The sequence below is a fragment of the Penicillium robsamsonii genome, assembly GCF_028829455.1.
Source record: "Penicillium robsamsonii strain IBT 29466 chromosome Unknown utg000005l_segment0_segment0, whole genome shotgun sequence".
Lineage (NCBI taxonomy): Eukaryota > Fungi > Ascomycota > Eurotiomycetes > Eurotiales > Aspergillaceae > Penicillium > Penicillium robsamsonii.
Window position 1 is genome coordinate 3,205,715 of NW_026643223.1, and position 12,178 is coordinate 3,217,892.

The 12,178-nt window shown below is 50.3% G+C and overlaps 5 protein-coding genes across 5 annotated transcripts; 2 read left to right on the top strand and 3 right to left on the bottom strand.

The window, feature by feature from the left end:
* Positions 1–708: 708 nt before the first annotated feature.
* On the top strand, positions 709–1,904 carry N7447_009238 (rRNA-binding ribosome biosynthesis protein RPF2; the record flags this gene model as incomplete). The annotated part of the gene is made up of 2 exons (XM_057233500.1): positions 709–839; positions 896–1,904. Coding segments are annotated over 2 exons (1,140 nt in total), but the record flags the coding sequence as incomplete, so codon positions are not given.
* A 431-nt stretch (positions 1,905–2,335) lies between these two features.
* On the top strand, positions 2,336–3,364 carry N7447_009239 (Tim17/Tim22/Tim23/Pmp24 family protein; the record flags this gene model as incomplete). Its single annotated transcript, XM_057233501.1, has 6 exons — positions 2,336–2,350; positions 2,406–2,521; positions 2,609–2,617; positions 2,683–2,893; positions 2,985–3,208; positions 3,307–3,364. 6 exons carry the CDS (start codon positions 2,336–2,338, stop codon positions 3,362–3,364), a joined length of 633 nt encoding a protein of 210 aa, XP_057083043.1.
* A 1,296-nt stretch (positions 3,365–4,660) lies between these two features.
* N7447_009240 (uncharacterized protein) lies at positions 4,661–6,704 on the bottom strand (the record flags this gene model as incomplete). The annotated part of the gene is made up of 2 exons (XM_057233502.1): positions 4,661–5,168; positions 5,224–6,704. 2 exons carry the CDS (start codon positions 6,702–6,704, stop codon positions 4,661–4,663), a joined length of 1,989 nt encoding a protein of 662 aa, XP_057083044.1.
* Positions 6,705–7,598: 894 nt separating this feature from the next.
* Positions 7,599–8,810, bottom strand: N7447_009241 (DUF3431 domain-containing protein; the record flags this gene model as incomplete). Its single annotated transcript, XM_057233503.1, has 1 exon — positions 7,599–8,810. One exon carries the CDS (start codon positions 8,808–8,810, stop codon positions 7,599–7,601), a length of 1,212 nt encoding a protein of 403 aa, XP_057083045.1.
* Positions 8,811–9,608: 798 nt separating this feature from the next.
* hrdA (E3 ubiquitin-protein ligase HRD1) lies at positions 9,609–12,137 on the bottom strand (the record flags this gene model as incomplete). Its single annotated transcript, XM_057233504.1, has 3 exons — positions 9,609–11,882; positions 11,950–12,054; positions 12,114–12,137. 3 exons carry the CDS (start codon positions 12,135–12,137, stop codon positions 9,609–9,611), a joined length of 2,403 nt encoding a protein of 800 aa, XP_057083046.1.
* Positions 12,138–12,178: the final 41 nt, after the last annotated feature.

Genomic DNA, 12,178 nt, shown 5'->3' on the forward strand with positions numbered 1-12,178 from the left:
CAGATCATCTCTTTCGGTAGCTTTTGCTTATTGCTGGGGGATTTGCTGCTATCAATCTGTGCCGGACAGTCGACTCTCTAATCTCGATATTAGATTTATTGCACGTCATGAAAGACCTTGGATAGAGACACTTGTTGCTTAGAGAATTCCAAAATATGGGCGTATGTTGTTTCACCTCTTCGAAAGTTGAATGGAACGGGCTTCTTTCGAGTGTCTTCCGGGAAAAGTAGTGACTGAGTATCAAATAAGAGTTGATAACGGGAAATAGAAGATTTAACGGGTTCAGAGCGTTAATGTGCTACGGTAGGCGTTTTATTGTTGTCAAGGTCAGATTGCCGCTGGAGCTGGTTTCGGAATCAAGGATGGGGTCTGATAACGGACGAATCACATTGCATCCAACAGCATTAATGACAGTATTGATATCGACTGAAGTGTCGAGAATCTTCCCGGTATGCTTTATCATTTTGGTCCCTAGGTCATCGTAAGTCCGAATGATCGAATTAGGAAGTATCGCACACAATATTGAAAGCTGATAGAGCTTATAGTTCTTTGTAGTCATAATTTATATTTATTGAGGTTTGAAATTGGTGACACCGTAATTTATTTGAGATAATTGATTATGAGATAGATACACGTTTTGTGTAGAATGTAGAATGTAGGTGGATGTAGTATGAAGTGGCCAATCAGACAAGATTTGATATTTAAGCACGTGACCACACCCGTACCTTGCTTATCGATAAGAGTGCCAAGCCATCAGCAACCCAAAACTTTTCCGCTCATTCGATATTTTTACCCCAAGCCATTCTGCCGATCATTCACTACAAAATGTTGAGAGAAGTGTAAGTTATGGCAATTCATCAAGATAGTCATCCTAGTCTAATACCCTGCCCTCCAGAAAAGCCAAGAACCCGCGCACTGCGCGTATCCTGAAAGCGCGCGAGCCGCAACTCATCGAACCCCCCAAGAAGACCCTGATTTTCCACGGCGCAAAATGCCCTCAAGCACTCGACACCGTGTTGAAGACATTCCACGCCTTGACGAAGCCCTACACCATTCTTTTCCACAAGAAGAACGAGAACTTGCACCCATATGAGAACTCTGAGAGTCTGGAATTCTTGGCCAACAAGAACGAGTGTGGACTCGTAGCATTCGGAAGCCACAACAAGAAGCGACCCAACTGCGTTACATTGGCTCGGATTTACAACTCAGAGTTGCTCGATCTCGTCGAGCTAATGCTTCTTCCCCCCAGAGATGGCGAGGTCATCCCGCCTATCAACGAACTTGTCATGGATGTCGGTCTCGGCCTGCGACCTATGATGATGTTCTCTGGTAGCCCTTGGGACGATCCTACATCCACTGCGCACACTATTCTCAAGAGCACTCTTCTCGACATGTTCAGGGGCGAAGAGACGACCCAGGTCGACGTCGAGGGCCTGCAGTACGTGATGATGGTTGGTGCGGAGGAGCCCCAGGATGGTCTCTCCCCCGTCATCCACATGCGTTGGTACAGAGTCATCACCAAGCGCAGTGGTCACAAGCTGCCTCGCGTGGAGTTGCAGGAGGTTGGTCCCAAGTTCGACTTCAAGGTCGGTCGCACACGCCAGGCTGCTCCTGAGGTACAGAAGGAGGCCATGAAGCAGGGCAAGCGTCCCAACGAGGAAGCCCGAACCAAGAAGAACATCACCATGGACTCTATGGGTGACAAGATCGGTCGTGTTCACCTTGGCAAGCAGGATCTGTCTGACATGCAGACCCGTAAGATGAAGGGTCTCAAGCGTCGGGCGGGTATGGAATCATCGGATGAGGAGGAGGAGCCATCTGCCGATATGATGGAGGAGGATATTATCTCTTCTGATGAGGAGGTTGAGGAGAAGGAGACTCACAAGAAGGCACGGAAGAACTAAGATCGATCGATTTGCATGATTTCTTTTGCTAAGGAGTTTGGGCCGGACGGGATTTCGTTTTCTACGCCTGTATGAGCAGTCTTAGGCATATGAAAAGTTATTTTAAACCCTCTACATCTAATAGAGATATTTCCTCCATCCAGTACTTTACACTAGACTCAAAGAATAAATGCCCGTATCATCGCCAAGCTCTTATATACAGCCACGTGACCATGACGTCGGCTGGATTCTCACATGCCGAGGCCCTTCTCGATGCGGGAGCCGATAAAGTGCCGTCCCCCTCCCCCAACATCTCCAGCCGCAGGTAACGTTTATTTTTACTTTGCTTCCTCCTCATGATTTGTGACGGTCTCCTGGTCTCTTCTCGTTGTTCATCGCCCCTATAACCAACCCAAAACGAGTCCGACCTCTTACCGAGGCCCAGAGACGCCATGGATACACTGCTCGTGAGTTCCGCAGCGCTTTCGATCACAACAACAGTATTGACAGGTTCTTCCACAGTCCCAACTCGATGCGCTCGTCCTCAAACCAGAACTGGCGCCGCTGCTATCATTAGTGAAGGGTGCACGCAATGGAATCGTCTACGGATCGAAAGTCCGCTTCCCACATGCGCTGGTGTATGTTGGACTTCAGACAGCCGGAACCCCCGCTACAAGGCACAGCTGACCGATATCGTCTGCTTCTAGAATGATATTTCTGTTTAGATCTGGAACGTATGTCACTCCGCTCGCTCGACCTTACCTCTTCGCTGAACGAAACTGATCGCTTTGTTATACAGAATACGCGAAAAGACAAAACTCGTTTTGAAAGCAACCCGCCAGCATGCGCGGAACCTCTCCGTATTCGCCATTATCTACAAGGCCTCGATGATCCTTCTCCGGAATATACCAGGTGGCGCCGGGAAAGAGGGCCGATATGATACTTTCTTTGCAGGCCTGCTGGGCGGGTATGCAGTTTTCGGACGACAGCCGGGCAGTATTAGCCAGCAGGTATGTGATTTGAAAATTTCCCTGTGGAAACGACTCGAACTTGGATTCCCCAGTATACTCTTGCTTTTCTGCAAAGCTTACTCGAATCTAGATCGTTATTTATGTTTTCGCACGTGTGATGCTTGCTCTCGCCAAGCTTGCCGTCGAACCCAACATGCACCCCCTCTCCTCCCTCATCACATCTGATGCACGCACCAAGATCACGAATAATGCCTACCCCGTTTTCGCCAGTATGACCTGGGCGATGGTCATGTATATTTTCCGGTGGCACCCGGAGACGCTGGCATCGAGTCTGCGGAGTAGCATGGTGTATATGTATGTTTTGATCCCCTTTATACATATTTTCGCCTCATTTCCTGCGATTTGGAAGTTCGGAGTTGCTTTCTCGATGCTAACCTTCATCTCAACCACAGTTACGGTGACTCGGACCATTGGGATTCTCTCCGTACTTTGCTTGTACACAACAAATGAGCTCACAGTGGGACCGGTTCTCTTAGCTTTTGTGTGCATTGCGGCGTATAGAGCGGTTGTTATTTTGTCGGTGTTTTGGTAAGACGCATTCGAAATGTGCATGATTCCAGGCCCTGCTCATCATTACCTTTTCACCCTGTATTATGAGGCATGGGATTCCTTTTTGCATATTTTCGATTACAATATAAACTTTTAAGATTTTACTTTGTGGAGACTTTCATAATTGGTCTTATGGTAGACTTGTAAAGTCGAACATGCTTTGAACTTGGTTGAATGGATAATGGGCATAGAATCTTTGTCTTTTACGCTCTCCTTGGAAAACATGTTTTACTTTTGATGGGCTGTTTAACATCTTGTGACAAGGATGTGCCTTAGAGTAAATTTATTTTGAATATTCAAGATATATTGGTAACGCTAAAATATATACCACCTCCGTATTACCACGAGGGAGGATCTCGACTGTTTAGGTCTTGCTAGATAAGGCATTATTTGCTGACAGTCTGGTATATTTCTCAAGTCATCATGCTAGGAGTTCGGGAGTCGAAATTCAAGTGTGGGAGTTGAATATCCTCAAACAAGAAACAAGAAAAAGGATTTATCAAACCAAAAGGAATAAAGGAAGAAAGATATCAGAGAAATGACTAAATTTAGATGAATAAAAGGGGAGGCGTAGGTAGAATGGTGCATATCCCCAAACAAACCGCCAGAAACACCAATCACCAAGTGAATACACCAACATCAAAAGAAACAAAAAGAAAGGCCCTAAAGAGGGGCGCCTCTACAACCTGGGCACTCTGCTGCCGACGGGGTGTGATTGGCGGTCACATCGGCCAATGACTTACATGCACCCTGACCACGGGAAGAAGCCGTGAAGTCGTGTGTCGCCTTTAAGTTGATCAAGTTCAAAGGCGAGGGTTGAACCTCAGGTCTCCGGCTCCCTACACGGGTACAAAGTCCGCCAAAACGGAAAATTACTGGGCGTAGGGTCCTAAGCGGTTCCCACTGGGCTACCTGGGGCGAGGCATTGAGGTGTCTGCTCTGATTGTTATACTTATAGGATGATATTGTTCCCAATTAGGACTAGCGCGATCCACTTTAATTATTTACCCCCACTCTTTTATAATTCTTACCTGCAACCTTGGAAGGTTATGTTGACTGACATACATCTATGTACGTTATACAGACATATTCAAGTAGTAAATTGAAGCCTTTAAATTGAGGGTATAATGATACAAATTATCCAACATGGAAATAACAGGGATATAGGAGTGAGAAAAAAAATAATACAAAATAAGTCTACTGTCCATCCCCTTCACCAACTTCAACAAGAACCTTCAACTCCCCATCCATCCAGTCAACAGCATCAGCCGAAAGAACCGCAATAGCCCAATCTTTCTGGTTCTGAACATGTAGTAGCCCATCCGATAACCAGACCTTGACCTTCCACCCATCAACAACAGCAGATTCGCGAGCTTCATGCCCAGTGCCCTGGAACGCCGGTAAACCGGGAATTTGACCCGGGTATCGACGAAGAATCGCCTGCTTGACCGTGTCAATGTTGGGACATTGGCCTGCCGACAGATCGAATTTGGGGAGGATGCGCTTTCCGTTCTGCAGGATATTGACGCGAAGGGAGGTTTGGCCTTGGTTGTGAGAGGAGGTGGTTGTGTTCGCCGGCGTTGATTCAGAGAGAGGAGTAAAGGGTTGGTGGAAGTGAGGGTCAGGGGTTTGAGCAGGTTGACCGTGTCGGGCGGCAATGTTCTCGCGGATAATGCGAGACACGTCGCGGGTGATACTGCTTGCGCTGTAGATTTGTTAGTTGGTATTCCACATGTGTTTGGAAAGGATGAATGGCTTACAATTCGTCTCGGGCTGGGAGGTTGCGGGATCCGCCAATGCGCCATTGGAGACCTGAGGTGGTGTCTGCGTGGATGATGCGATTGATGTTTGCATCTTCGCAAACCGGTGCGCAGTCGTAATCTCCATTGTGGATGACTTGGTAATGGCTGTCGACTGCGGCGACGACTCCACGCCAATCGGGTTGCTGGAGACCGGAGAGAGACCATAGGTTATCGAGCTCGTAGCTCTGGTTATATGTATCATAGCATCGGGCGATCTCTTCCCAGTCGACTGTGTATCCGTCTAAAAAGAGGTCTGTCAGACCGACTTCCACAGGCTGGGCCGGATCCATTGCTGATTGCTGCATTGGCGGTGGAGGAGGGGGCATTGACTGCGACAGATCATCGCGATGGGACGTCTGATTTTGCATTTGAAGATGCTGTTCTGGAGAGAATCGCGGGCTATTCAAATTCGAGTAATCTTCCGTTTTACGGCGACGGCGTTCTTCAGTACCACCTCCTTTGCGGGTCTCGATTGCGTATTGGCGTTGTCTTTCGTTAGTGACCATCCGTCTGAGCAAAGGAATGACCAATGAGATGATCTTGTGTTGGTCACGCGGCCAGATGTAAGATCTCGGGCCCATGCCTTCATTGACGACATTCTCTCCAAAAAACCGTTCACCATTTCCCTCGGCTTCGAGGAACTGACGAACACAATTCCAAAGGCGAAGCTTGACCATTTCCGTATCTCCCTTCCCACGTTGACCGACACAATCCCGTCTTTCAGGGTGTTCATCGTCTAGCATGTAATTCTTCGCAGCAGCCTGGAGATGCAAAAAGTTCTCCGGTGAGATCTCAAGAGACGAAAACATCTTCGAGATGGGAGGCCGTGTGTACTTCTTATTGCCAGAAGGCTGGCGGAACAGCGCCGCCGCAGAATGGATACCCACCGCACGAGCATCCGACAGGGACTGCTGCTGCTCGGGGCGAATGTCCATACCGTCTCCGGTATAGCCATGGGGTGTTTGCTGTGCGGAATGCGACTGGTGCTGCGCGGAGAGACCCGCACCAGCCAAGGCCGGGTCAAGGTTATCGTCATTTCGCTTGCGCTTTTTAGTTGCCGTCCGTGTGAGCCCCGAGGACTGGGGATGGTCGGTGTGACTGGGTACTCTCATGTGTCTTCCGCTGCTCATGCCAGTTCCGAAGTTCGCGTCGCCGAACCCGTTCTCGGAGAGATCGATGTCTGTGTATGAATCCATCTGGTGGTGGTGGCCGGCTGCACCGGCTGCTGCAGCGACTGCAGCGGCTGCCGCCCATTGCGAAACATCTTGGTCTGCGGCGGCGGTGGCTGCCTCGACTAATCCCGCGAGCTGGTTGTCATTGGGTGCATATGCGCTGTTGGCCAGTTGCGCGTTCGGGTCAAGGTGCGGGGCAGTCGTAGTCTGCTGGGAAGGGAGGTCAGGGGAGGTTGTGGGGATATGTTGGTTGGTGGAAGAGCTCATGGTGTCGATTGAGGGCTAGGTGCGCGTAGACACCCGGTTCGATAAGCTGATAGTGTCGGAAAGTCGTGAGGATCGAGATAAAAAAAGAGTGGCAGAGAATTTTGCGTGACAACAGCGAATTGCGCGAAGAATCAAACTGCGCTCAAGACCCCCAATATATTTCCAGAAGGATATGTCTTTCAAGTTATAGCTCTTATCCAGTTGTTATAGAGAGCCTAATGAATAGTTTCACCCATTGGTAATGCAACTTAGACAGACAGAGGTGTCCCAGCGCGCCACACCCAAGAGGGTGAGAAGCGCGTCACGATAGAAACAAGGCCAAGGTAAAATAATAAAAAAAAGCTTCGAAAGCTTTAGTTCGAGTTGGCTGATAAGAGGCGCGACGGTTGGAATGATGTTTGTGCAGTTTGAAGGAACAACAGACAATGCAAACTGAAATCTTCGAGGCTATCACGTGACTATACTTTTTCTGGTCAGCGTACATCGACCATTGTAGTAGCATCTTTTTATACAAGTTATATATTACAGCTCTGACTCGAATTTGAGAATATGAAGTGCTTGATCATCTTTCTATCCATTTCCATTTTTAATATAGCCGTATTATAAGAAGCCCAAGTGCAAAAGGAAAAAACACTCTATAAGTACATCCAAATCAAGAAATCAGTGACAAAATAGTAAAACCTCGAAAACAGTGCAAGTAACCATGGCAGGATAAATGTCGCTGTCAATTGAAACAGTGGGTGTTGATAGATGAGAAAAATGTGCCCCAAAGCAGGCCACGTGCAAGAAAATTGCAAATAGATGGCATATACATCATTGGCCCACATAAACTTTTGCAGTGACAGGGCAAAAAGCTGAGTGAGAGAAAGCAGCACTTGATCCAGTCAAGACAGCTTAGAACCCATCACCCTCTTTCCAAGCACGACCGGCCTCCTGGGCACGGTACCTGGGGTTCTTCCCCCGCTCCATAGCAGCAGTCAGAATCTCAACGACCTCCTGCTGCTTCTCCTGAAGTTGGTTCCAAAGGACATTGCCTCCCTCATTCTCAATGACATCCGATCCAACAGAGTCATCAAAGCCAATGCCGTCAGACAACCACATCCAATTATCGAATTCCTGCTGAATCTCATTCTTTTTAGATTCAGTTTCTCGGTAAGCATTGAATTCCTCGTTTCCGCCAAAACAGAAACCGTACCCGTCACAAAGACACACATTTTCATCAACGCACAGAACAGCCTCCCCGGTGAAGATAAACTGCCACAGATACTCCCAGATGCGACCAGCGATATAATCACTCAGATCAGTTGACAACAGCCAATCGCGATAGAAAACAAACCGGGCCCGCGGAATGGAGCGAATACGATCGCGAGATAGGGCGAACTGGGCACAGCACGGCTGCGCCAGGACAGACGGGATCGGCTGGTCGGGGAATAGCTCCCCCCACGCGCGGGCAAGCATGATCTCCTCCTGCTTCGACTCATCTTCTTCGACCGCGCCGGGATGCATCCAGGCTGGGCAGCCCGGGCCGAACCCGCAGCGAGTATTCATGTAGCCCTCGCGGATGACACGGTTCAAATTGAGGCGGCGGAGCAGCTGCGCCGCATCTCCGGCGAACAGATTATCGTTGTGCCAGGCGAATTGGTGCGAGTGCATAAACACCGCCACGTCTGGGAGCTTGTCATAGTGGTCAACGAGGTAGGTGAGGTAGATCATGACCTCGTGACCTTTGTTCTTGGGCGGGTGGAGTGGCGCTGTGGGGTCGTCTGCGACGTAGATGGCGTGGTTCCAATCTGGCAGTTCCTGGGCGATCCAGCTCGTGTCCTCCCCCTTGGTCCGGGTCACGACCAGGGTCTTGGAGAATTTGTAGCCCGGGGGCTTAGAGGTGCCGGGGATGAAGTCCGGCGGCGGGGCATAGAGGTTGTTGTTTGTGTGCCCGTAGGTGGTATTCCAGGCTCCTGTTATATTGGATGGTGAGGAGACCAGGTCACCTAGGCCGATGACTTGGGGTACGTCACGCCATGGTCGTGAGAGGCTCCGGGATGTGAGGAGCAAGACGAGGAAGAAGCAGACGCCGAGGAAGATGACCGCTCGGCGTGGGAGAAGCATGGACGGAGGATTGGACAATCGTACACGGGATCAATATCTGTTGCACGAGATGCTGGTTAGCTGTAATGTCACACTGTATACCACTGTGTCGAGTGCACAGGGGTGAGACTGCGGGAGATCGCAAGGCGCAGAAGCATTGGAATGGAGCAATTGAGGGTAACCGACTTACATAGTTCAGGATGTCATTGCTCCGCGAGTGTAAGGGGGATGAAGGAGAAGAAACCCGATCTAGATTCAAGGGACTAGGGTGACCCTGGGGGAGGGACAAATCAGATGCAAGTGGAGCCGGGGCTATGCCGCCATGACGAAGCTTCTTTCAATGCGATGTTACATAGCTATGTGGGTGAACTTCATATACAATATATGTAAGAAACGTTGATCAATGGATGTGGTAAATATCAGTTCGAATGAAGAATTGCAAATATTATAAAATATTATGCGTCATTTGAAATCGTCTGACCAACGCGGGAAGATGATCTCTCCACAAAAGTTCCAAGGTTCAGCCACGCGGCCTGTCTCTGCTGCCACAAGCCACACCCTCATACGTTGTCTCTACATTAGGACTTTCCTAATTGAGCTTTACATTGCATATACACATTTTCATTTGAAAAGAATCATTGAGAGGAGATACCATGAGATTCAACCGTGGTATAAAAATCGTGAAAAGAAATCTGGGTATGATCTTTTGCTCGCGAACAACGCCATGCAGAAACGCTGGTGTAAAGAACTGGGGAACAGAAAGGGCTGAGCAGACCCGGAGAAAAAAAAATACACAGGGGTTACGGAAAGAGCACAGGATCAAGCTTCTTCATCGGGCGTTTCTTCAACTGATGCAGCCCGGCGTTTGCCGTTGGATGCGGACTCGGGAGTCTCGGCTTGACCAGAAGCACTATTTGTGAATTCCCCATTGCTACCCCATGTAGTAGGAATGGAGGAAGATGGCTTAGCCTCAAATGACCCTCTAGGGGCAACGTCGGTCCATTCTTGAGATGGGGACTCTGCTCGATTATCCGCCGAAGGGACGGTGGGCGTGGGCTGTAATACCGGTAGACTGGAGGCCCCATTTACGGCAGTGGTTTCAGCATTGCTGGTGCCGTGTGCATTTACCCCGAAATTTCCGCTCGTTTGATCTTGAACAGGCACGGGGAATGTGGGGACCTGAGAAGTTATAGCACTGGCCATGGCTGGGGGAGCTGGGGATATCACTGTATTGGTAGGCGTGGGATGTACTGTCTGTGCCACACTATTGGCACCATCGTCCACGCGCTGGAGAGGTAGGAGGGTCCAACCAGGAGGAAGAGTGAGTCCTTCCGGTAGACGAGGGTCTCCAGAGTTTAGAACATCACTGCCTGGGTCTGGGCCATATTGGTGGCCCGTGGCGAAGACCGAGGATCCTGGGATCACGTTTGGAGGCGGGACTGCTTGGCCGGCACCTGGTTGACCGGCAGCTTCTTGGTTAACAATCCTTGCTTGAGCAAGCAACCGCTCTAATTCCACCCGAAGCTGGCGCACGTGGTTTAAATGCTCCGTGGCAGCTTGAAGAGTGGCAATCTCATGATTGAGCCGTTGTTCGATCTGCACCAACTGATCATTGATTTCAGCAGCGATAGATCCCCCTGGAGCTGCACCTTGTGGGGCGACAGCAGGGGCGGGGGCTTGGGGACGGCGCCCGAACCCGAACCCAAACCCAATTTGTCCTCCAGGCGCAATTGCAGGCGGGTTTGCCCCAGGCTGCGGCGCGTGACCTTGGTCGCCCTGTGGGTGAAGATTGTTGAATAAATCTCCACGCACAGCTCCAAAGCCGACACGGAAGGGCCCAAACTGATAGACCCGAGCACGTGGTTGTGCATCTGCGCCTTGTTGGCCTGGCTGCAGGCCATTCTGACCTCCGCGTGCGTTGTTACCTCCAACTCCAGCAGCCCCTCCAGTTCGCGTGGGCGCTACAACAGGACGTCGGCATGTCGGGCAGTTTTGCTGCCTCTCAAGCCAGCTTCGAAGGCACGAAAAGTGCAAGATATGGCCACATGGGAGCTTCTTTGGACGTAGACGGTCAGGAACACGCTGGCTTCCAGTGGCCGGCTGTGGTGCCGGCTGTGGTGCAGGATCTCCAGTAGGATTGGCCGCTGGTTGCGGTTGCGCCGGCTGGATTGGAATCATTTCCTCGCGGCAGATAATGCAGACATCTTCCCGGGAGACTTCCTCTGCCGTTGCATCCGGATATCTCTGGTGCATATCCCTTGTCGCATTTCTGTAACGCATGAAGTCCATAATGCGACGGGCAAACGAGCGGATGGTCACAACAACGTCCCGCAGAATGTGGATGGGGAGGCCATAGAAAGTGAGTAGGATACTAAAGAAGCTCAGGTAAATCACAAGTTTCAACAAATCGGTCAATAGATCCAAGTAGAAGACCCAACGACCTTTCTCTTCCCACCCGGGCACGTCAATCTCCATCTCATTGATATCATTTTCATCAGGCAGATTGTCAGGGGGAGAGGTAGCTCCCGCGCGGGCATTCTCCCGAATCGCCTCGAGACGCGCAACACGGATCTCTGCCCGACGTTCCTGCACCTTGGCCTTTATTTGTTGGCGGGTTATGGAGATCTCGGTCAACGCGATCACGTATCGCAGGAGGGTAGAGCCCGAGAGGATGGTCAAGATGGCGAATTCGAATCCAAACATGACCATCATATCTGGCCGTGCCTGCGTAATTACGGTCTGCACACAGTACCGCAACATGAAGGAGTTAAATAACACCGTCAGCACGAGAGATACCGCGAGCCGAGTATGGAACAACCGAGGATTAGCGGGGGGCTGTTGCTCCAAGAACTCAACGCGACCTTCGCCAATCCAACCCCAGACCTTGCCGACCAGCAGCGAAATGAACATGACCAGGAACCAGCCTCCAAGTTCGCCTCGGAAGATGGTCATGGCCAGACATGTCTCTGTGACGGCGAACCAGGCCCGCTCGTATAGTTGCTCAGTCTCGATCGGTCGCAAGGGTCCGTAAAGAACTCGCTGGAGCCAAAATAGTACAAATCCGGTGACGAGAAGACATAAATTCGTGAGGATCTGGAGATGGTACCATGAGTTAGGGACTATGATGACCAAGCGCGATAACCCAAACTGGACAACTTACCATAAGATTCGCACTACTCTGAGAGAGATAGACGCATGCCGAATAGAAATTGGACCTCTGATGAAGAGCTTTTAGAAACACACCAGTGGCTAGGACCACCGAGGCCTGTAAACGGGGGTCCAAGGTTAGCGGGTGTCTCCCCCATCAACTGCGGTACTACTTACCCCAGCATACGCGGCCAGTCTCATGGCTATCGACTGAATCGGACAAGCCGAAGGTCATGGACCGA